Here is a 21,108-nt window from a genome sequence, read left to right as displayed (position 1 = left end):
TTGCTGAGTTGGTCATAAGTCTGCTATTTGGGAAAATTGGGGTCTTCCCTCTGCCCACTGGAGGTGGTGGCTTGAAGGGTGTTTTGCTGTCCATCATCTGGTCTCTTTTGGGTTTTTTTTTGGTACTGAGGATTGAACTCAGGTCCTTGAGCTTGCACAGCAGGCAGTGAAACCACTGAGCTAAATCCCTGGCCCCATCTGGTCTCTTTTGAAGGCACATGTCATCTGTATGGGCTTTTTTTGGGGGAGGGGGGTACAGGGGATTGAACTCAGGGCCTTGTGCTTGTGAGGCAGGCAGTGGCACCACTGAGCTAAATCCCCAGCCCTGGATGGCCTTTTAAATGCCCTTGCTGTCAGATCTCTGCTCAGACCTTTCAGGCACTGTGTGGCATCTTCTGTGGTCATGGATAGGAACTTCATAAACGCAGGTGTACCTTTCTGTACCTGCTTTCTAACAGTCCTCAGGAGCCTGACAGAATTCACTTATAAAGCTAGGTGGTCACTAAAAGCCCAATTTAAGGTGCAGGGTGGGGTGGACACAGTCTTCATAGTTTTCTAAAACCACACCCCCAGTCCCTGGTGAAGCTGGGAAGGACTTGGTAAGAGCAATAGGTGACATCCCCACCCCCATCACTCAGAGAAGAGTGAGGTTGGACCTGCCCCGTTAGGTCAGCATCGGAGAGGCTGACATTCCACCCTTGTGTGGCTCCCTTTGTTACCGAATTTTCCAAGCTAGGAATTAGTTGAACTTCAGTTTGGACTGGAGGGGGAAGAGACTGTCAGGCAGAGAGGGCGTTTTGGCTCCCAGCTCTTACGTGAATCTCTTGGTTTTGGACTCTGGGATGCTGTTTTGGCCAGAGAAGACTTTGCTGAGCAGGTATTGGTTGAGCCTTGGCCCTCCTGTGACGCGGTCTGGGAACATGTTCCGTGACCATCCTGACTGCTGCTCTACTGGGAGCTGCCCCAGAGCATGTTCGCTGGCTTTCCTGCTGTCTGTGGCACCATCACAATGGAGGGTGTGGGGACAGCCCCTCTGAGAGCTAATGGAATGGTGTGGGTGCCCTCATGAGTCAGCTTAGCCAGGCCCCTGAGATGCAAGGAACACCAGCCCTGGGCTGAGACCAGTCCACCGGAGGCATGGCTCCAGCATTCTGATCCTGGGCCCCAGCCATGCTGCTTCAGGAGAATGACCCAGGCTCACCACCACCGCCCCCTTCAGAGGCAGGACCACACGCTGCCAGCAAGGTAGGTGCTGGCCTCGAAGCCTCTGGCCAGCCCTCGTCGGTTTCTTGGGGGTCTTCTGGGAACACCCCGTAGAACCCTACTGTGGGTAGGTAGCCACCAGCGGCATGTGGCTGTTTAAATTAACTTTCGGTAAAATTTGAAATTCAGTTCCCCAGTCACACTTGTCACATTTCAAGTGCTCAGTAAGCCCCTATGACTAAGCGGCTGCCAATCTTGGATAGCAATCGACACATGGGGATTGCCTGGCCATTGCCTCTGGTGACCTGCTCTATTTTGACCATGTTGCAACTGTTCTCATCACCTTGACCATAAAGGTCATGCTGCCTGTCTGGCCCCCTACCTGCTCATTAGCTTCTCTTCCTAGGATTTGTTCCAGCTCTGCCTTGGGACTTACTGCACTTCCACCCCCAAAGGCACTGGAACCTTTATGTCCCTCCCTCTCTCTGTTCATTACTACCTGAGGAAATCCTGGCCCTCTGAGGGAGCTTCCTGGGCTCCCATTGCCTACTTCTTGGCTGCTTGTGGGGCAGGGGGTCTATGAGGATGAGATTGAGTGTGCATCTGGATTGTGAGCTTCTGGTGACAGAGCTTCTTGTAGCAGCTTGTACAGATTTGAGTGTGAGTGAGATGAGCAGTGTAACCTTATGAGGAACTAGAAAACCTTTGTGATACAAACCGAGAGGTACTCTTGCAGTCTGCCAGAGAACTCTGAGTGTGTGACCTTCCTGAGCTGTGCTCCTGCCAAGTGGAGGGTGTCTGGCCTCACCCGGATGTCTCTGAGTTCTGGGGCCATAGGGCTTGGCTGTCAGGTTAAGGGGAAGAGCCCTCACTGAGGGCTCGCTGTGCTGCAGTCTGGGGGTGGGATGCCTTGGCCAGGTGCCTGCCTGGTGAACTGGCGATAGGACACGGGAGTAGTGGAAGAAATGTTGAGATTCCAGTTGAGAGGAGGTACACAGTTCATTCAGAGCACGTAGTAGATGTGGCTCTACTGAGCAGGTCCAAGCCCAGAGTGACTTGGGCACTTGGCTCCTAAGCTGTTGTTTTTGTGATTAACTTTCCCTTCAATTATATGTGGCTCTTTTTCACAGTAACTGCAGCCAGATTGGCTTAGTCACTGGGACCAACACTTTTTTGTCCCATTCCCAGAGATTTGTTTTCTTGTTTAGCAGAAAGCTCTAGACTGCAGTGATGGTCCATAAGCTGGGTTGGGAGTGAGGCCACAGCTTCTCCAAGAACTGTTCCGAGAAGCTGCAGGTACTTTTCAGGAGGAAGGAGGGATCCTTTTAGAACCTGGAGTGAGCAGATAAATGCGAGGGCCTTGTGGCTGAAGCACGTGCCCGCCTTCTGCTCTGTCAGTGGTGGCAGTGAGCCAGTGAGCATCTATTCCGGGGCAAATGGACCTGCTAAAAATAAGCAGGCAGCAATTTAATTCCAACAGATTCAAAATAGCCGAGTGTGCCCCCGCCCCCCCCCCCAGCCCGAGGGCAGGACTCTGCAGCTTCCCTGTGGGCAGCTTTCCTCTGACAGCAGGCTGGCCCGCCTCCCAGTCCTGGGGAGAGGACAGCTGTGGAGGCAGCCTCCTCCATTTAGCTGTGGGAGACGGCTCTGGGCTATGGTGTTCAGTTCACCTAAACCTAGGAGGTTGTGGTTTAAAAACGATACCCGGACAAAGGCAGAATCTCTTGAGTCTGCCAGAGAAGGAAGGAAAGAAAGTAGCAGAAAACCTTGTGAGGGGTGCACTTGTGCAGTCTGTCTGAGCATTTGGGGAAGGTTGATGTGTTTTGCTCCACCTCCTGGTGGCCTGGCAGGCAGTGTAAATCAGTGAAAACGGTGTCTTAGCCATCCCAAGATGTCCTCTTGATTGGTGTGATCATCTCAGGTGTGAGGGACTGAGGAGCTAGCTGTTTTCTTCACTGGTGGGAGTTAGTGGTGGAGGGGCGTAAGTTGCCTGTGGGAGCCCCTCTGAGGGCCTCCTGGCAGCAGCAAGCTTGGAAATACCCAGCTGGGCTGGTGAGTTGCAGCCAAGGCCTTTGGGCATGTGGCTGCTGATCCGAGGGCCTCTGATGTGGAGGATGGCTATCTAATCTTAATCCTCAGGTAGCAAGTTAAAGATAAGTCCCCGCCTCTTCTTGGGAAGTTCCTGCACTTGGAAGCAGTCCTAGGGAAGGAGCTGTGTGTGCTGAGCCACTCACCTCACAGAAGCAGGCTCCTGGTTCCTTGATCCTTGGCAGCAGGTCTAGTCTCTGGCTGTAGCCCAGAGTGGGAGGGGAGGCTGGGGAGTGTGGTCACGAGGAATCCTGGTGGATCATTCTAGATTCTGTGGGTTGGGTGGTCTGAGGTTAGCAGTGTTCAGCACTGCTGGGAGGCCCTCCTGGCATAACAACAGGGGGCGACTGTGTTTCCTGGGTTGAACTTCTCAGTTGAGCAGGGGTGCAGAAGTTGGGGAGCAAGCTGGGCTGGGAGGCTTGGATGGGTGATTGTAGTGATGGACCTTTTATGCTACAGAGCAGCAGGCAGGACACATGTGGCCCCTGGCAGCTGGTTCTGGGCATTCTGCTGGGCAAGGACAGGAAGAGAGCAGATGAAGTAGAAGGATACAGAGATGTAGTAGGCTGCAGGCTGTGTTGTGGTATGGATCACTGAGGGTGCAGAACCAAAGCTAGCCTAGAGTGCATGTCTGAGCCCTTCCTTTTGTAGTGTAGCCAGCTTCTGGGTTTGGGGAGACTGGGCAAGATGACTTAGCAACTGCTGGAGAGGCAGGGCTCGTGGAACCAACTTTTGGTTCTGAAGGTCGGGGCTTCTCCTACTGGTTTGGGAGTCAATTGCTGATGACTCCTTCCTGGAATATACCTAATTTCAGTCTGTGGCCCTGGGGCCTTGGTGTGGCTCTGTGTGGGAGTGGTTGTTAGGGTTTCTTTTGTGTCTGTTTACTCCATTTCATTACATCTTTTTTCCTGAATCAGAGAATTGCTAAAATATTGTGGGAATCACAATAGGTTATACTGAAAAGGAATTGCCTCCTTAATAAGGAATCGGAATCTAGGGGGTTTTTTTTGTTTGTTTTGTTTTGAGACTGGGTCTTGCTATGTAGTTCAGGCTGGCCTTGAACTCACAGTGATCCTCCTCTCTCAGCCCCTCAAGCACTGAGATTAAAGGAGTGTGCCACTGTCCCTGGCCAGAATCAGAATTTACTGACCTGATGAGAATATGGGTCCAGAGCTTGGCTGTACTTGTGTTAGCTCCTGCCCTGCTGGCGAGGGCTTGCTGTCCTGACTGCAGGCTGTAGTCACACTGCCCTGCCCTGAGCACACCATTGCCCTCTTTCCCCTCTCAGATTGTCTTTACTTTTGTATGAAGATGTTGAACATGAAGCACATATAAATCAAATCTCCTGTCATCTACATTTTGGCGTGTGTGAGGGATCTTGCAGAACAGGGGTTCTCAAACTTGACTGCATGTTGGAATCACCTGGGTGTAAAGAAAAAGAAAAACCTGGTGTTGATTCTCACCCTTAGAGATTCTGATTTAATTGGTCTTAATGTGGCCTTGTCTGGAGGCTTTTAAACGCTTTCCCAGTGTGATGCTAATGTGGATTCCCATTGGAGAACCACTGTTACAGAAATTTTTCTCTATTTATAGCCATAGATAAGAAATCCCAAGGAATCTACTAAAATCTTACTGGATGTAATAAATGAATTAATGAAGGTTGTAGGATACAGAGTTGATGTGCAAAAGCTTCCTCCTCTCCCTCTCTTCCAAACTGCATGGCTTGGTGTGTGTCTTTGCCAGGTTTTCCACAGGATTTTGTGGGCATAAACATCACATACATCTTGGTCTGTAGCTTGTTTCCTGTGTACAATGCTTTTTCTTTTTCTTTTTTTCTTTTTATTCTTTTATCGGTCCATTTTAGGTATACAATACGTTTACATTTATCCTTGGGTGTTTGTACCTGAACATGCTGTATGTTAGTTCTTATGTTTTTCCCCATTGCCTGTGCGCCCTTCATCCCCTCCACCCTTCCCTATTTACATAAATTTCGTTTCCATTTTTTTTCTTTTCTCATAATTTTTCCTTTCCCTTCTTCCCTTTCCCCTTCCCCTCCTACCACCCTACGCCTTTGGACCCTTTCCTATTTCAAATTATGAATTATACAAGGCTTTTTCCATGTGCATATGGGAGAACAACTTGTTTAACATTGGTAGTATTATATCCATGGGTTTTACTATATGTTTAGCGGTGATTCCTCTGAAAGGTTAATTCCAGTTTTGTTTCAAATAATGCCTAAGTGGGCATTCTTACATAGCCCTCTGCCTATACAGAGATGTGATTTTTTGTTTTTCAAGATTACAGGTGTAGGATTTGTGGGTCATAGTGTATGTGTATAACGTTTTAAGAGCAATTACTAGGGCTGGGGATTTAGCTCAGTGGTGCCCCCCCCGCCGGGCAAGTGCAAGGTCCTGAGTTTGATCTCCAGTAATCCCCCCCCCCCCAAAAGCAATGACTAAAGCTTTCCAAAAGGTGCTGTGATCTTCCTCTTTTCTTGGCCCATATAGTGCATCTTCCCCAATGGATGTACTTACTAGTGGGTTCCAGATTTTGTGGAATAGAAGCTGGGTTCCCATTCCTTGTCCAATGACCTTGGACCTCCCTTCCCCCAGCATTGAAACCAGGGCCTTTGCACTGAGCTACATCCCAGCCCTATTTTATTTATTTATTTATTGCGGTACCAGGGGTGCTTGTGAGGCAGGCTCAGTGCCACTGAGCTAAATCCTTGCTCCTCAGCCCTTTGTTACTTTTACTTTTATTTTTATTTTTAGACAAGGTCTCACTAAGTTCCCCAGAGTGGGCTCAAACTTGAGATCTTACTGCTTCAGCCTCCTGGAGTGCTGGGACTTACAGGTGTGTGCCACCACACCCAGCTTGATCTCACTTATTTTAACCTTTAAGATAGTAATACATTCCAAACCAGGTGGTGGAGGGTTAAATGATACAGGGGAGAGCATGTCACAAAGTTGTGTGTTTGCATCTGAAGTGATGAGGTAGCATCACTGAAGCCTTCCATCCAGAGAGCTGGAGACTGGTCACTGCTGAGCCCTGCTCTGTACTCCCAGTCTCATTGCTTCTTCATGCGTGTCAGCAAGGAGCTCATCTTGAAGATGGAGGGAACTTTCTGTAGATGACTTCATCTCCTGCACTCCCCACACCCTAACCCTTTGGGGACAGATTACATCTCCTAGCATATCTTTGAATTGTAATGTGCTTATGACCCCCCCCCCCGGGGGGGGGGGCTTGTTAAAAGAAGCTCTGATTCGGTGGGTCTGCATTCCCAGCAGGTTCCTTGGTGGTATTCAGTGCTTCTGGCCTGTGGACTGCAGTTTGAGAAGCAGAGCCCTGGACTGGGTTGGGGGGCGCCGGTCCCCATCCTCTGCTGAACGATAGAACCACCTAGAGGGCACTGAAGCATTTACGTTTGTCGTAACAGCATAGTGAAGGGTAGCTCGCTTTGTATCCTGGTACCTGGCTCTCATAACTCCCATCTCTTCCTCCCCTGCTCTCCCCAGGCATAACTACTCCACAGCTCCAGGATGGCAGTCCAGTTCCGTTCACTCTTTCCCTTGGCGTTGCCCGGAATGCTGGCGCTCCTCGGCTGGTGGTGGTTTTTCTTGCGTAAAAAACAGGTCAGCAGCAGTGAAGAGCAGGCAGAGTCTGGAGCTGTGGCATTAAGGGCTGGCCCTGCCACCGTGGAACTGCTCCCCATGGAAGAGGCTTGTCCAACAGTCGTGTTCATGCCCCCCAGTGTCATACAGCTGACAGGACAAGACGAGTCCACTGCAAGCGAGCCTTCTATGGAGCCCCCAGCCTTGCTACAGACGAACCTGCCCCATCGCAGGGCAGAGTCCTCGGGCAGCCTGCCTGACAGCACTGACTCGAGGTCCCAAGCGAACAGCCCAAAGGTGGAGCTAGCTGTGATGGGTGACGAGGCCAGATCTGTCCCACTGGCATGTCCCCTCACATTCCCCCATGAAACGGTGCAGGTGTATAAGCGAGAGCCTGCACTCGGTAGAGTCCCTGCCACAGAGAAGCATGGTCCTGGGGAGAAAGCACGAGACAGAGAGATGGGTGGGGCTGAGGGGACCGGCGATGCGGTGCTGGGGGGAGAGGTGCTGGACGAGGGTCTGCTGCCCCAGGAGTGTGTCTTAGAACTGGAGAACAACAAGGCCCTCGGCCCACCCCTGGTGGTCGGGGCAGTCGGAGCCTTATCAAAAGGAGAGTGTGCAGTCTGGAAGTCGTTAAGTGGTGTTGTGGAGCCTGCTCCTGCAGAGCTGGCGAGGGAGGAGGAGACGCCAGCACCCCAGATCACAGGTGGCAAAGCCAGGGATAAAGACCTGGTAGAAAGGGGCAAAGAGGAGGCCTTGGATGACAACAAGAAGATCGAACAGGCCGCCTCCCAGATCATCTCCCAGGTGATCTTGAAAGCCACTGAAGAGGTCCTGGCCACCACTGTGGGGAAGACTGCAGAGCTGGTGGATCAGGCTGCGGCCGTTCAGCCCCAAGGGCAGCAAGAGGAGAAGAACTGTGCCCCAGTCAGCCAGGAAACTGTCTCGGGGCAAGACGGTGTGGAGCCCACTCCCGCCACAGCAGGGGAAGCTGCCAGCCCACTGAGCGCTGCCCTCCCCTCACCAGGCCCGCTGGCAGGAGACCTGCCACCACCAAAGACCTATGTGAGCTGCCTGAGCAGCCCGCTGTCCAGCCCCACCAAGGACAGGAAGCCAAAGAACTCTGCACACCCCATCTCTCTGGCCCCCTGCCTACCACCAGACACCCCCCTCAGAGAGCCGCTGGATGAGGCCAGCACCCCGGTGGAAGATGCCACCTGTGTCACCTGCATGTCAGACAGCCAGAATGTCCCCTCAGTGGCCTCCTCGGGGCAGTGCTCAGATTCCGTCAGCACATCAGAGCTCGAAGACTGTTGCACAGAGACCAACTCAAGCCCCAGGGACAAGGCCATCATCACCCCACAGCTGCCAGACAGTACTGAGGCCTTCAGCAATGGGCTGCTGAAGGGGGAGTTGTCAGACGTGGGGACTGAGGATGGCTGGAGTGTGGATGCGGAAGCCGATCACTCGGGAGGTAGGAGGGTCTGGGGAGTAACTCGGAGGATCGGGCGGTCCCCCTGCATTTGTTGGGGGAAAGCTGCTGGCCTCCCCCTTCCTCTGCCGCAGAATGATGGTCTTCCTCACTGTGGCTCAGCTGGTCTGCAGAGTTGGGTGGGTACTGAGAAGTCAGACTGCCCTGTGACCCTACAGCCACGGGAGCTGTCACTTGCTGTGCCAGCCAGGGAGCCTCCCCAGCCCTTCAGGAGGAGGCAGCTCAGCATGGGGACCACCAGTTCCCTTAGTGTCCTCTTCTCTTTGGAGCACTGACCCCTCGTGGGGTTTTTAACAGAGGCCTCCTTAGCGTGCTCCCGAGTGCCAGGTATGGGTGTGTGTTTCTCAGTGGCTGATTCCTTTTAATCATGTGCTTGTTCCATGTCTTCACCTGCTCTCCTTCTCCAGAAGCTCTTACCGGGTAAGTGCCCCAAGAATGGCTGCAGCTTTGAGTACTTGGGGGAGGCTCGAGCTTTCCTGCATTGTTGCTATCACCTCCTCTTCTGCAGAGCCTCAGCCATTTTTTTTCTGTGCAGCTGCAGTTCCAACCCAGGGAAGAGGGGCACTTTGGTAATGAAGTGTCCACTGGGTTTTTCGAGTGCTGGCCCCAGCATAGACAGTTCAGACCGCTAACTTACAGGTCAGCAGCTCCTGACCCTGTTCTTGCAGCTCCCCTGGAGTATTTCCGGTCATTTCACAGCAGATGCTACAACTCCTGAGTGGCAGTCTGACTTGTTTGTCCCGAAGCCATTTCCTACCATTTCCAGTTCATCCTGGAAGTGTGGGGACGTTTCTTGGGTGTTTTACCACTTTGAGCCGAATCTGGTGTGTACCCTACCCTGCCTGTGGTCAGCCCAGGATGCAGTTAAGACTGCTATTGTTTATGTAGCTCTAGAAGGAAAAAAAAAATGCTGCCAGTCGTAATTATGGAAGGCCAGGTATCACAAGATACACCTTAATGTCAGGGATATAAAATGTTTTTAAAATTAGATCTGAAAAGGTGAGAAGAAAGTTTTTTTCCCCTCCTCAGCTTAATAAACGAGTCCCTCAGCTTTGTGATTCCCAGCTCTAGATTGGTTGCAGTCGCCACAGAGATGTGCTGAGGGCTTCAGAGCTTGGGTCTGCCATAGGAGAGGCTGTAACTGAGCCATGGGAGGGCCCAGGCTCGAGAAAGGGCCGTTGCTGCAGGCCTTGTGATGCCATCTGTTGGCACTCAGTGGGTGCCGAGCTCTCAATCCAGTGCTCAATTCACCCTGCTTTGTGGTGAGGGCGTTAAAAGTTGGGGGTGTGGGAACTGCCAGACTGAGGGAGCTGGAAGCTGGCCTTTGAATGCAGGCTGCTGAAGGTCTGTGTGGTTCTGAGGCACCCTTGTGTGCCATTGGGTGTAGTCATTGGCCACTGCCCTTTGTTGGACACAAGGAGAGCCCCCGTCAGCCTGCTTGGCTTTTGGCAGGCTAGCCAAGCACATTCTCAGAAAGGGTGGTTTTCCCCACAAGAAGCCTATTCTGAGCCCTTAGTGTTGAGGCAGAGGTCACTGTGAAGGTGACTCTTCCTTAACTGAGCGCAGAATCTCTAAACCTGAGTTATTCACATCTAGACAGCCCATGGATGGCTTGGTGGCCTATGCCTGCCTTTGGAGAAACCATGGAACAAGTAACTTAGTAGACTCTCAGTGTGATGTGTCTCTGGTGATTGTTGTCCATATTTAAGCCAGAGCCACTTCTGAGCTGCGCTGCACCCGCTTTTCTGTGATGGTCCCTTTGGCATGCCCCGAGCAGCGCACAGCTCAAGCTGGTGTCGTGGTCCCAGTTGTACCGTCCCCATGAGAAGGAGCTTTAGCTCAGTGTTTTGAGCCCCAGAGGGTAGGGTGTTCAGGCCTAAGCAGAGGCAAGAAAGGCCACCTTCTTTAGTCCTCATGTGGCAGAGAGGCGAGCAGGTTGTGACAGGGGTGAGAACAGGGCCCTTAGGAAAGCTGTGAGGGGACTGTGTCGCTCTGCTTGGCTGAAGGCCCCTGCCTGGGAGCCTGGGCTCGGGGCCTTGGGGACGGGAGATCCTTGGTCTAGGGAGGGTGGTGAGATGGTTGGGTCAGCTCCCGGGACCATGTGGACTTGTGGGCCGTCCCCTCCCCGGGCACAGAGTCCTCCCCTTCCCAGTTCACCACTTGTGTTTGTTCCAGCAGCTGTGGCCAGGCGTGGCTGCCAAATAAGCAAGTGGGCCCGTGGCGGGCTAAAATTAGGTATATCGATCCCCAGGCCTCCTTCCATCGGGGCTCTCCTGAGCCTCTGGACTGAGCTCACAGTCGTACCTGCTGAGCTGAGGGGGTGGGCGCCTTCGGGATGACAACCTGGCAGTTTGGATCACACTGAAGCCGGGCCTGTGTGTGTGCACCACCCCTCGCAGGTTCCGACGGGAACAGCATGGACTCGGAGAGCTGCGGGGGCGGCGGCAGGAAGACTGACAGCCTGAGCACCCAGGCCGGTTCTGACCCCAAGAAGGTCGACCTCATCGTCTGGGAAATCGAGGTGCCAAAGGTATGGGAACCGCGGGCCTCTGGCTTGGTGGGGCGGGGCGGGGCGGGGACCAGGAGGTCAGTGGATGAGGAAGGCCCCCTGTGAGCCAGCGCCTAAGGGAAGGTGTGCTTGGCTTCCTCCCCAAGGCTCCGGGGCGGCTGCAGGTGGGATCCCAGCCATCTGGGCCATCTCAGCTCCGTGGGCTGGGCGCAGGCTACCAAAGCCAGATAGGCAGCCAGACCCCTTCCTGTGCCCTGCCCTGGCTCTCCGGGGTACCGTGTATTTCAGCACTGAGAAGACCATAAGCCCATGTTTAGAGGGCTTGAAAAGTACAAAACTGTGGAAGAAAATAAAAATCCACTCTAATCTCACCCCTGAGGGTGACTGTAAAGACTTTTATTTTTTCCTTATCTCATACCCTGTGGTTTTTAAGTAAACTTAGATTGTGTTGCTTTAATTAATACTTTTAAATGTTTAACAATGTAATTTTCCAGCGATATTCTTTGAAAACGTAATTTTAACTGCATTATTCATCGTGTGAATGTCAGTTTGCTTTACTGGTCCCACTTCCTCCGTGCTTTCGTGGCTTCCAGCCTCTTGCTGTTCAAACCTAACTTAATAGCCCGATCTTTGTGTTCGTCTCCAGGGCTCAGAAGTAATTGGCAGCAGGCTGCTCTCTCCTGGGGCGCCTGCCTTGCTGAGGTAGAGCCCTGGCTTGGTCCGACCTGTGGGTCTGGAGGGCTGTGTTACCCCACGGCTGCAGGCTCCCGAAGTGTTTCCTCCCCAGTGACCTCGTTAGCAGCACTGCCTGCCCTTCATGGTGACAAGAGGGCACAGCGAGGCAGGCTCTGGGTGAGGAGGGACTGGATTCCTTGCAGCCCTGCTGGCTGAGGTCGCTGGGGTCTGTTTCAGAGCTCATCTGCATCATGGCTGAGTTCCGCTTCAGTCTGCCTTGAACTCCGGCTCACTGGGCATTGCTGTGTGCCTCCTTCTCTGACGGCACGTTGGCCATTGGCAACAGGAACCTAAGGCTTCTTAGACCTTCATTTCTAGTGTTTTGTTTTGTAGACAGTGTATCACAGTGTAGTCAGGCTGGTTTTGAACTCACTGTTGTAGCCCAGGTGGGCTTGAGTCACAGCATTCCTCCTGCCTCAGCCTCCCAAATGCTGAGATTATAGGTGTGCACCACCACACTGGCTTGGCCTTCTTTTCAAACTGAGCCCTTACCTATGACTTGAGTAGACTTGGAGGCGCAGGGGTGTGAGGATTCATATAGTCAGCCCTTCTGCTGGGAAATTGCTCACAGTGTGTGTGGCGGAGGGGACACTGCCTTCACTTTCTGGGTCTGGGGCACATCCTTGGGTGAGGAAGGGAGAGCCACTGAAATGGGAGCCACTGCCTCGTTCAGCTGGTTATAGCTGTATGATCTTGGGTGGATTCATTAGCCTCTCTCAACTTGTTTCATCTGTAACAATGATAAAATTATCTGTTTTGCTGAACACAATAGTGCCGCATGCCTATAATCCCAGCACTCAGGAGGCTGAAGCAGGAAGATTGCAAGTTTGAGGCCACCCTGGGCTACAAAGTAAGACCCTGTCTCAAAAATAAAAAATAAATAGCTTATCTGTTTCACAGGTACTATAGTAAATTTAAGTACTTAGAACAGAACTGGCAGATAAATGCCAACACAGTAAGAGTTAGTATGACTTTGTATAAAACCAAAGCACGTCTTCTGGACGTAGCGGGCTGGCTTCCTGTTAACCCTCTCATCTCTTTCTCTCTCCCCGGAAGCACTTAGTTGGCCGGCTAATTGGCAAGCAGGGGCGGTATGTGAGTTTCCTGAAGCAGACCTCTGGTGCCAAGATCTACATCTCAACCCTGCCTTACACCCAGAACATCCAGATCTGCCACATAGAAGGTCAGTGGCAGCCACTACCTGTGTTCTAGTTTTCTTACCTGAAATGTAAGTAAAGGGAAGCATTTGAGTCCTAATTCCTGTCCTTTTGGAGTCTTAATTTATCTCTGAGCAGGCAGCAGGGGTTCTGGAGTGTCTTTCCTTCAGCCCGAAAAGGGGACTTGGGTCCCGCCCCACCAGATCTCTGGCCAGAAGAGTCTGGGGATAGTCAGGGCTCCGGTCCTGGGTGGATGGTGCCTGGCACCCCACGTGAGCTCCCTCACAGCAGGCGTGGTCTCTGGTTGAAGGGGACTGGGCCTTTTCCCATCTGCCAGCTGCCTCTTGGTTCAGAGCACAAATCAGAATGGCAGAAGTATCACTTAAAAGGTGAATGGGTTTCCACGACTTTCTTGATAAAGCAAAGCTTAGCATTTTGCGCCTTAAAGACGCTGTTGAACTCTAGGAGGAGTCCTGTGGAGTGAGTTTGTTTGACTTTTCCCTTCCCTCTGGGATTTTGCATCCTGTCTACAACCCCTTTAGGTTCTCAGCATCATGTAGACAAAGCTCTGAACTTGATTGGGAAGAAGTTTAAGGAACTGAACCTTACCAACATCTATGCTCCCCCGTTGCCTTCATTGGCACTGCCTTCTCTACCGATGACGTCCTGGGTAAGCGTGCTCTTCCCCAGACCTACGCCAAATGGGAAACTCCCCTGATGTGAGCTACGAAGGCCACAAGCACACTGGCCTGTGGCCTCTCACCTCGGGCCTCCACTGCTACAGCCTGCATCTCGGGATGGGGTGAAGTGCCAGCCCCTGGGGCCTGCACAGGAGGACCAGTGCTCTCCTAGTCCTGTCACTGGACATGTTTTGTGTTTTCTAAGCATTTGCCTTCAGCTGATTTCCAGATGACCCTGGACATGGCAGCTTTTAAGAAGCCCCCCGTGGGTCCTAACCTAGAGGCCTGGGAGGCTTGGGATGGGCCATTCCGTTCCTCACTTGTAGTTGAGCTGGATCAGGGAAGGATTCCTTTCCCTTCACTCTCCCAGGAACTGCCTGGATTGTTCTCCCCTAGGAAGCCTTGGTGGTTTGGCAGGAGGAGAAGCTGCCATCTCCAGGGCTGGGAGCTGGTTGCTCAGGGCTCTTGGGGCTCGTCATTCTCCGAAGGGTTTGCCCCCGGCCTCCTTAGGCCTCTCCTCATCAGTAGACACACAGAGTTCTGTGGGCTAAAAACTTGGCTGTAGGGCCGGGGATTTAGCTCAGTGGTTTCACCCCTTGCTGTGCAAGCGCAAGGACCCTAGTTCGATCTCCAGTACCAAAAAAAAACTTGGCTGTACTTCACACACATGGGCTGCACGTGTGCCTTGTGAGGATGGCTCCTTCGGGTTTTGTTTGGGATGGTGGATGTTGCAGTCATCTGTCTTCCCCAGTGACCTTGGACTGTCGGGAGAAGGGGGTGTCCCTCTCCTGTGAGTACTGGGAATGGGCTGAACTGCACTTCACACTTTACTCATAAATTATTTTTTCTGAGTAGACTTGACCCTGGGCTCTCAGTGTCTCTGTCTCTCACTCATTCTTCTGGGGAGCAGACTCTCTTCTTAAATAATGGGGTGGTTTGTGTGATTTCCTCCCATTGTATTCTGCTTGGCCCCGTGGGACTGGGGTGGAGCTCCCAGTGCTTCTGGCCAGTAGGGCTAGGGTAGGCATCCAGAGGCCAGGGCTCCTGGCCAGAGGAAGCTCTTCTATCTGGGGCCACTGGGCTCAGAGGTGGAGGAGACACAGTAGGGTCCAGAGACCCTACTTTGCTGCCTGTCACTAGGAAAACCAGTTTCTGGGGACAAGCCTTGTAGAGACGTACTGGCATAGCTACAGGCCAAAGCCCAAAGTGAGAGTGAATTAGGACAGGAGAAGAGCAGGACCTGAGGGAAAGGGGAAGCCATAGAGGAACAAACAGGATGCAGACTCTGGCAGACCTTGGCAGTGGGCCTGACTGCAGACTGCTGCTTGCTGCTGAGAAGGCAGAGCAGACACTGCCAAACCGTAGCTGGGGTCAGCTGGCAGCAGGTCCAGGAGCTGGCTGGCAGCCCTGCGGGCTGCCCACTCTTGTTCTTGGGCACTTTGTTCTTAGCAGCCACTTGTTCTGTGTTTGTCTTTCCTGGGTCTTGTGGCCTTACCGTAAGACGTGAGAAGGGGAGGGGAAGCCCAGGAGGGATAGACACTGCCTGCATCCACATCCTGGCTGCCCAGGCTCTGGAGTCGCGCTGCCTGAGCTGAGACTGCCTCTACCGGCTGCTAATGGCACTGCAGGACAACAGCGACTGCAACTGGAGTAGTTCTCGAACCTCTGCCATTGGGTGCCCCATTGTTTTGGGTTGCTGTGCCCCTTTCCGAGATGTACCAGTTCAGCAACTGCACTGGGGCATCTGGCTCTAGCTCAAACAGGAGAAAGATCAATGCAGTGTCCGCTGCCTCTTCCCTCTACAGCTCATGCTGCCTGATGGCATCACAGTGGAGGTGATCGTGGTCAGCCAGGTGAACGCTGGCCACCTGTTCGTGCAGCAGCACACACACCCTACCTTCCATGCACTGCGCAGCCTGGACCAGCAGATGTACCTCTGCTATTCTCAGCCCGGAATCCCCACCTTGCCCACACCTGTGGAGAGTAAGCATTGCCCCGGAGCTCCTGGCGCTTGCCACACTGGGGCTTGCCTGTTCTGCCCCTGGTGCTGACTCAGGATCGAGGGAGCCCTTCTCGGGTCCTCCATGGGACAGGATTCCTGCTTTCCTGCCATCGTCACTGAGTCATGCTAGATCCTGGCCAGCCCAAGCTAGCATTTCCGTTGGCTGGCAGAGCCATGGGATTGCAGTAGAGTTTTGACACATGGATTCAGATCCCAATCTTGCCACTTTAAGTGGTGTCATACTGCTTAGTCAGGGAAGCGTTTCAGATGTACACTGGTTATGATAAAAATCCTGAGCCCAGCAAACCCATGCATTGAGTTGCCATCTCCATGTGACAGGTGAGGAAACCACCTCTGAAATGGGTTTGCTGTGGAATCACTGAGCAGGAGCTGGGATCCAAACTGACCTTCATCACTGTTACCTTTGTTGCTTTGACCCATATCAACACCCCGTCCATTTTTGGGTTTTGTTGTTGTTTTATTTTTCTTTTGGAAGAATAAGGATAGAGTGTTCATCAAATTCTCTAACCTATCAGTTAAAGACTGAGCAGAGTCCATAGGTGGCTGCAACCAGGAGCTCTCTTTAAGGGGTGGAATTCAATGTACTCAGCCCCTGTCCACCCCAGCTGGCCTGGGTTTCATCTGCCCCACTGTCCCAGGGTGGGACTTGGTGACCCTTTGGAGCACAGCCTTGCTGGCTGCCCAGGTGCTTTCTGCTCCTCCTAGAATGAAGGCTGGATGATGGGGGTGGAGAAACTGGCCAGGGGGTGCCCCAGCCACGCTCTCGGTTAGTTGTCATGGGGTTGAAGCAGACCCTAGGTGCCAGGTCCCCAAGATCTGCTGGACTTGGAGGTTCTTACTTCTTTCAGGGACTTTCAGAAAGTAAGACAGCCTCGTCTCTACTCCGAAAGTGTTTTGCTTGGTTTACTCCAGTTAGTGTGGACATGGGTGTAGATCAAATGCCTTTCAGTATGGAGGAGTTTAGGGATGTCATACTTGCTAGACTGAATTTCCCACTCCCGGGGTGGGGTCTTGCTCATCTTGGGCTTAATGTGGGGAGGTGAGTGGTGGGGACCAGGGTGGCCTCAGTGCCTGGCTCTGGGCTCAGTGTGTCCACACTCCTCTCCCTGCCTGCAGTAACGGTCATCTGCGCTGCCCCTGGCCTGGACGGGGCCTGGTGGCGAGCCCAGGTGGTGGCCTCCTATGAGGAGACCAACGAGGTGGAGATTCGCTATGTGGACTACGGCGGATATAAGAGGGTGAAAGTGGACGTGCTCCGGCAGATCAGGTGAGTGGAGCCTCGAAGAGAGGCCTGCGCCCTGCTTGGTGTGTGGTGGTGTGCGGCTTGGTTTTCCCAGACCTGGAAGAGGTACTCCCCCCCCCCCCCCCCCCCGTTGCCTTCTGTGTTAGTGGGATGTGAGCTGAACAAACCCGACGACTCCTAGCCACCCTGAGCCAAGTGTCAGGCATCAGCATCAGGGCTGTTGGTCTCTGGGTTGATATAGGAATCTGAGGTCAGACTTGCAGCAGGGCTGCCTGCCTGCATTCAGCTGGGCTGTGGGTGTCACTGTGCTAAGCAAAAGGTGTCCAAATGTCAGCCCTCAAGTCCATGCCCCTTTCCTGCCTTTCCAGGTCTGATTTCGTGACCCTGCCATTCCAGGGAGCAGAAGTGCTTCTGGACAGTGTGATGCCCCTGTCAGGTAACAGGTGGGGCCTCTGCTGGGGGTGGCAGTTGTTACAAGTAGGTCTGTGTTCTGCACACAGAGCTGCTGCCACGCATCAGAGTTGCTGGTTGAATAGGCCTGGGCCATGGCCCAAGAACTTGCACTGCCAGTTCCCAGGCAGTGGCAGGGCTGCTGTACTGAGGACCATCTCTGGGGTCCGCCACTCTAAACCGTTTTTAGACCGTCCTTATGGAGAGCCTTCCAGCAGGGCATCTGCCGGAACATGGTCCAGGCCTAGAGAGGGCAGGTTGGCACAGGGCCAGCAGCAAGTGGAGTCAGCATTCCTTAGGGGCACCATGAGGACTGAGAAAGCATTGCCAGAGGGAAATAGGGTTGGTGCCAGTCTTTAACGGTGGCTGTGAGAATTATATAAACCCAGGAAGTGATGGTGAAGCTGCTCAAATAGCAGCTACTGAAATCTACAGGAATTGCTCATCCCATCACTGTCCCTCCCCAGCTTGGCCTCTTGGATCTGGTTCTTGCTTGCCTAAAGCAAAATCCTTTAAAAACTACAGTCTCACTAGAGTCATGGCAGACAAAACACTGGGCAATGTGTTTGTTTTGTTTTCTTCCCTTGCTCTTGCCCAACCTTCGTTTCCATTTCTTATCAGCCAAACAATCTGCCTAGACCCACTTGTCTGTCTTTTTCTCATTGCTGAGACAAAATACCCGACACCCACAAGGAGTAAAGATTTATTTGGCTCACAGTCTGTAGAGATTTCAGTTCATAATTGGCTGGCTCTGTGGCAGGGTGGGCATGGCAGAGGGGCATCGGAGCGGAGAAGAGGCACACAGAAGGCAGCAAGTGACAAGCACCAAGAAGCAGCCCTCCTCTTTCTGTCCCTTATATCTTATCCAGGCTGTGCACCCTTAGCATAGGTTGCACTCACACCTAGGGAGGGGCAGCCTTAATCCTAGCATCACACCCTGAATCAGCCCCAGCGTCATATGCTTAATCCTAGCAGCACATACCCTAGATCCAGCCTCCTCTGAAAAGCCCCACCTAGGACTGCATGAGGCTTTAGGGGGATATCTAGACACAGCTGTGACACCAATGAAGTGCTCCCTCCTTCCTGAGACTTCCCCACACCTTCAGACACACCTGCCCCCTGTCCTTACCCTTCTGCTCTGGGAGTGGACTTGATCCAGCAGAGCAGACTGCTGCCTCGTGCCCTACCCAGGCCCATACAGCCTGGATTTGAATTCTACTTGCTCCTCTCTGGGCCTTTGGTGATCAGCCTTCAGCTCACTGTTAACACCTGCCTTGTAGGGTGTTGCTGACCGTGTGGGTGAATAAATGTGTGGCCCACACGATTGGCCCCCAGATACGTGGGGTGGCATTGCCATTGAAGGCAGCATGTCTTTCCTTTGATTCCCATCCTGAGGGGTTAGCATGCAGGAAGGATCCTGTGTTCATCCACCAGAGTCACATGGAGGCTTGGCTCTGCCCAAGTGCAGGTCTCAGCACCCTCTGAAGCGTCCTGCTTGGGATGTCCTGACAGTTGTGCAGGTGAAAAGAATGCTTTGCCTTGGTCAGCATCTAAATGCTGCTTTTCCTCCTCCCTGTAAAGATGATGACCGCTTTTCACCGGAAGCAGATGCAGCTATGAGCGAGATGACAGGAAATACAGCTCTGCTCGCCCAGGTGTGTGGTGGGGGTAGCAGGTGGGGCGGGCAGGGCAGGGAGCCTCCTGCCTCACTTGGTGAAGTGTCCTGGCTTCTTGACCTGACCGTGAAGTTCCTTCCTTTCCTCTTCCCTCCCTCCTATGTGGGCCTTGGGGTGGCCTGCAGGCATAAAAAATGTAGCAGGGGTAGCTTTACAGCATGTTTTCCCTCCCTGCAGGTGACAAGTTACAGTCCGACTGGCCTCCCTCTCATTCAGCTGTGGAGTGTGGTTGGAGATGAAGTGAGTTCTGCCCTTCTGGTGCATCAGAGCTGCCCGCTGGCAGTCCTGGGTTCCCTGGGAACTGGTTCTGACACTGCTTTCTCCTGATTAGTCAGGAAGTAACTAGAAACCAGTTCCACCCAGGGGACACTTCTGGTGTCACAGCTGGGGTTGGTCATGTCAGTGTCATCTAGTCACTGGGGCCAGGAGTGCTGCTAAGCACCCTGAAGTGCCAAGACAGCCCCTCCCAATGTGGAACTGTCCAACCCAAAGAGCCATTCGTGCTGAGGTGGGAATCCCTGCTCTAGACCTTCCGAAGTCTCCTGGCTGCTGGGCTTTCCTTTCCTTGTAGTATCAAAGGTTAGGTTTCTCAGGATATTGAGAAGCCTGTCCTCATGCCATGAGGGCAACATTTGTGTAAGGGCCCCTGTTGGAATCAGGCGCCATATGTATGCCTGCTCCTGGCTGGTGACGGGGGACTCTGGAGGGAGAACCCTTGTTGGCTTGAGGGGTGGCCCCAAGGCACCATGGGCAGAGCTCTCAAGGTGACTTTGTTTTCCAGGTGGTGTTGATAAACCGATCGCTGGTGGAGCGAGGCCTTGCACAGTGGGTAGACAGCTACTACTCGAGCCTCTGACCCTGGCCCGGGGCTGCTGCTTGCGTCTTTTTTTGCACTGTTGAGACTGGGCTTGGCACTCAAGGCAAAGCTACAACCTGAGAGTAACCAGTGTCATCCTCTTGAGTCTGCTCTTCCCCACCTGTAGTACCGTGGAGAACATGATTCCTTTCTGAAGAAAAGGGACTTAACTGTGGTTCTTTCCAAAGCCATAGGAGCCAGCTGGCTTAACTGTGCTCTGAGTCTCTCCCAGGTTGTCCTAATCCCCTCCACTCCATTCCCCACCTCTTCCATCTCCCCTCTTCTCGCCCCCCCAGCACCCCGAAGGCTGCAGCAGGCAGGCCAAGGTGTGTGGCCCACCTGAGGGGGTTTCTTTTACTTCAGTCTTTCTTCAGGGAGCAGCCATGAACTGACTAATTGGTATCGATTCCCTGTATGGCTCACGTAAATGGTCTGATGCAGTTTTTATGCCCTTCCTCTAGGTCTCTGGGAACCCAGATTCTTTTTAATGCAGATGTAAATATGAAGTGATTGTCACACCTCTGGCCCCAGTCAGCGGGGAAGGGAACAGTGATCTTGCCAAGCCTGGTTGTAATTTGTAACCATTTTCTACTTGTGCAAACTGTAAATATATGTTTAAAAATGTAATATTTTGTACAAGATACACTGGAGAACAAAGGGAACTCAAGGTTTTTCCATGCACTTCACCTGTAAGAAGTGAGTCCTGTTGCGCACACCTGCCCACCCCGGCTCCTTCTGCCCGGGAAGGGAGCTTCCTGTGCACCAGACAGGAAAACCAGATGGGCCAAGCCATCATCTGGGGAGTTTTTGCTGTACACATTTGTTTAAAAAAAAAAAAAAAAGTAACTCATTGAATTAACTTGGAACGGTGTGTTTGATTCTTTTTTCAGACTGCCTCTAGCATTGTGCAGATTATGAATAAGTAATTTAAATAACTTGAACTTATATAAATCTTGAATTGTATAAACTGTAGCTGAGTCCACTTTTTTCCCCCCAGTGGTGAGACAGTTGGGGCGGGGATGGGAGTGAAGAGAGAGGGGAGTGATAGACAGGAGGTCACCGTACGCCTTACAGGACCGCAACTAAAGGAGACCCCTGGTCCTTTGAAGATGTGTTTTGGCCCCAAATTTCTCCCTGGCCTGGCTCCTCTGTACCCCACCAGGTGGCAGCCAGGACTCCTGAGGCATCTCCCACTGGCTGTCTTAAATAGGCTAATCTCAGGTTGAATGCACTGGTGTCCAGAGCCTGTTGTGCAGTCTTTGGTCGTACAGTAACAGACCTGAGGTTGCTTGGTCTGCTGCATCAGTGAGAACCTTACCGAATGCATGCACTGAAGTGCCAGGAGCAGACACTGAGCCATGAGCAAATGGCCCCTGCACTCAGCC

The 21,108-nt window shown here is 52.8% G+C and overlaps 1 protein-coding gene across 10 annotated transcripts in view; it reads left to right on the top strand.

Annotated features, from left to right (window-relative positions):
• The window catches only part of Akap1 (A-kinase anchoring protein 1), a 32,286-nt gene extending 11,596 nt beyond the window's left edge, over positions 1-20,690 (top strand). For 4 of the 10 annotated variants that reach the window (XM_087202528.1, XM_021239917.2, XM_087202527.1 and 1 more), the window contains 11 exons: positions 6,807-8,376; positions 10,794-10,924; positions 12,411-12,488; positions 12,695-12,821; positions 13,338-13,465; positions 15,281-15,458; positions 16,615-16,765; positions 17,110-17,177; positions 18,773-18,846; positions 19,045-19,107; positions 19,649-20,690. In XM_087202528.1, the coding sequence (XP_087058654.1) occupies positions 6,831-8,376; positions 10,794-10,924; positions 12,411-12,488; positions 12,695-12,821; positions 13,338-13,465; positions 15,281-15,458; positions 16,615-16,765; positions 17,110-17,177; positions 18,773-18,846; positions 19,045-19,107; positions 19,649-19,723 (2,619 nt within the window). In that variant the 5' untranslated portion in view covers positions 6,807-6,830 and the 3' untranslated portion in view covers positions 19,724-20,690. Of the gene's footprint in view, positions 1-253; positions 1,246-6,062; positions 6,145-6,806; positions 8,377-10,793; positions 10,925-12,410; positions 12,489-12,694; positions 12,822-13,337; positions 13,466-15,280; positions 15,459-16,614; positions 16,766-17,109; positions 17,178-18,772; positions 18,847-19,044; positions 19,108-19,648 lie in introns of those variants that run through there. The other 6 variants (XM_087202530.1, XM_087202533.1, XM_004859804.4 and 3 more) reach the window with 3 other exon arrangements.
• The last annotated feature ends 418 nt before the right edge of the window (positions 20,691-21,108 follow it).

This window comes from Heterocephalus glaber, unplaced genomic scaffold, assembly GCF_053883595.1.
Source record: "Heterocephalus glaber isolate CG9 unplaced genomic scaffold, H.glaber_assembly_v1.0 deba00001773, whole genome shotgun sequence".
Lineage (NCBI taxonomy): Eukaryota > Metazoa > Chordata > Mammalia > Rodentia > Bathyergidae > Heterocephalus > Heterocephalus glaber.
This window is presented reverse-complemented; position numbering and strand designations above follow the sequence as displayed.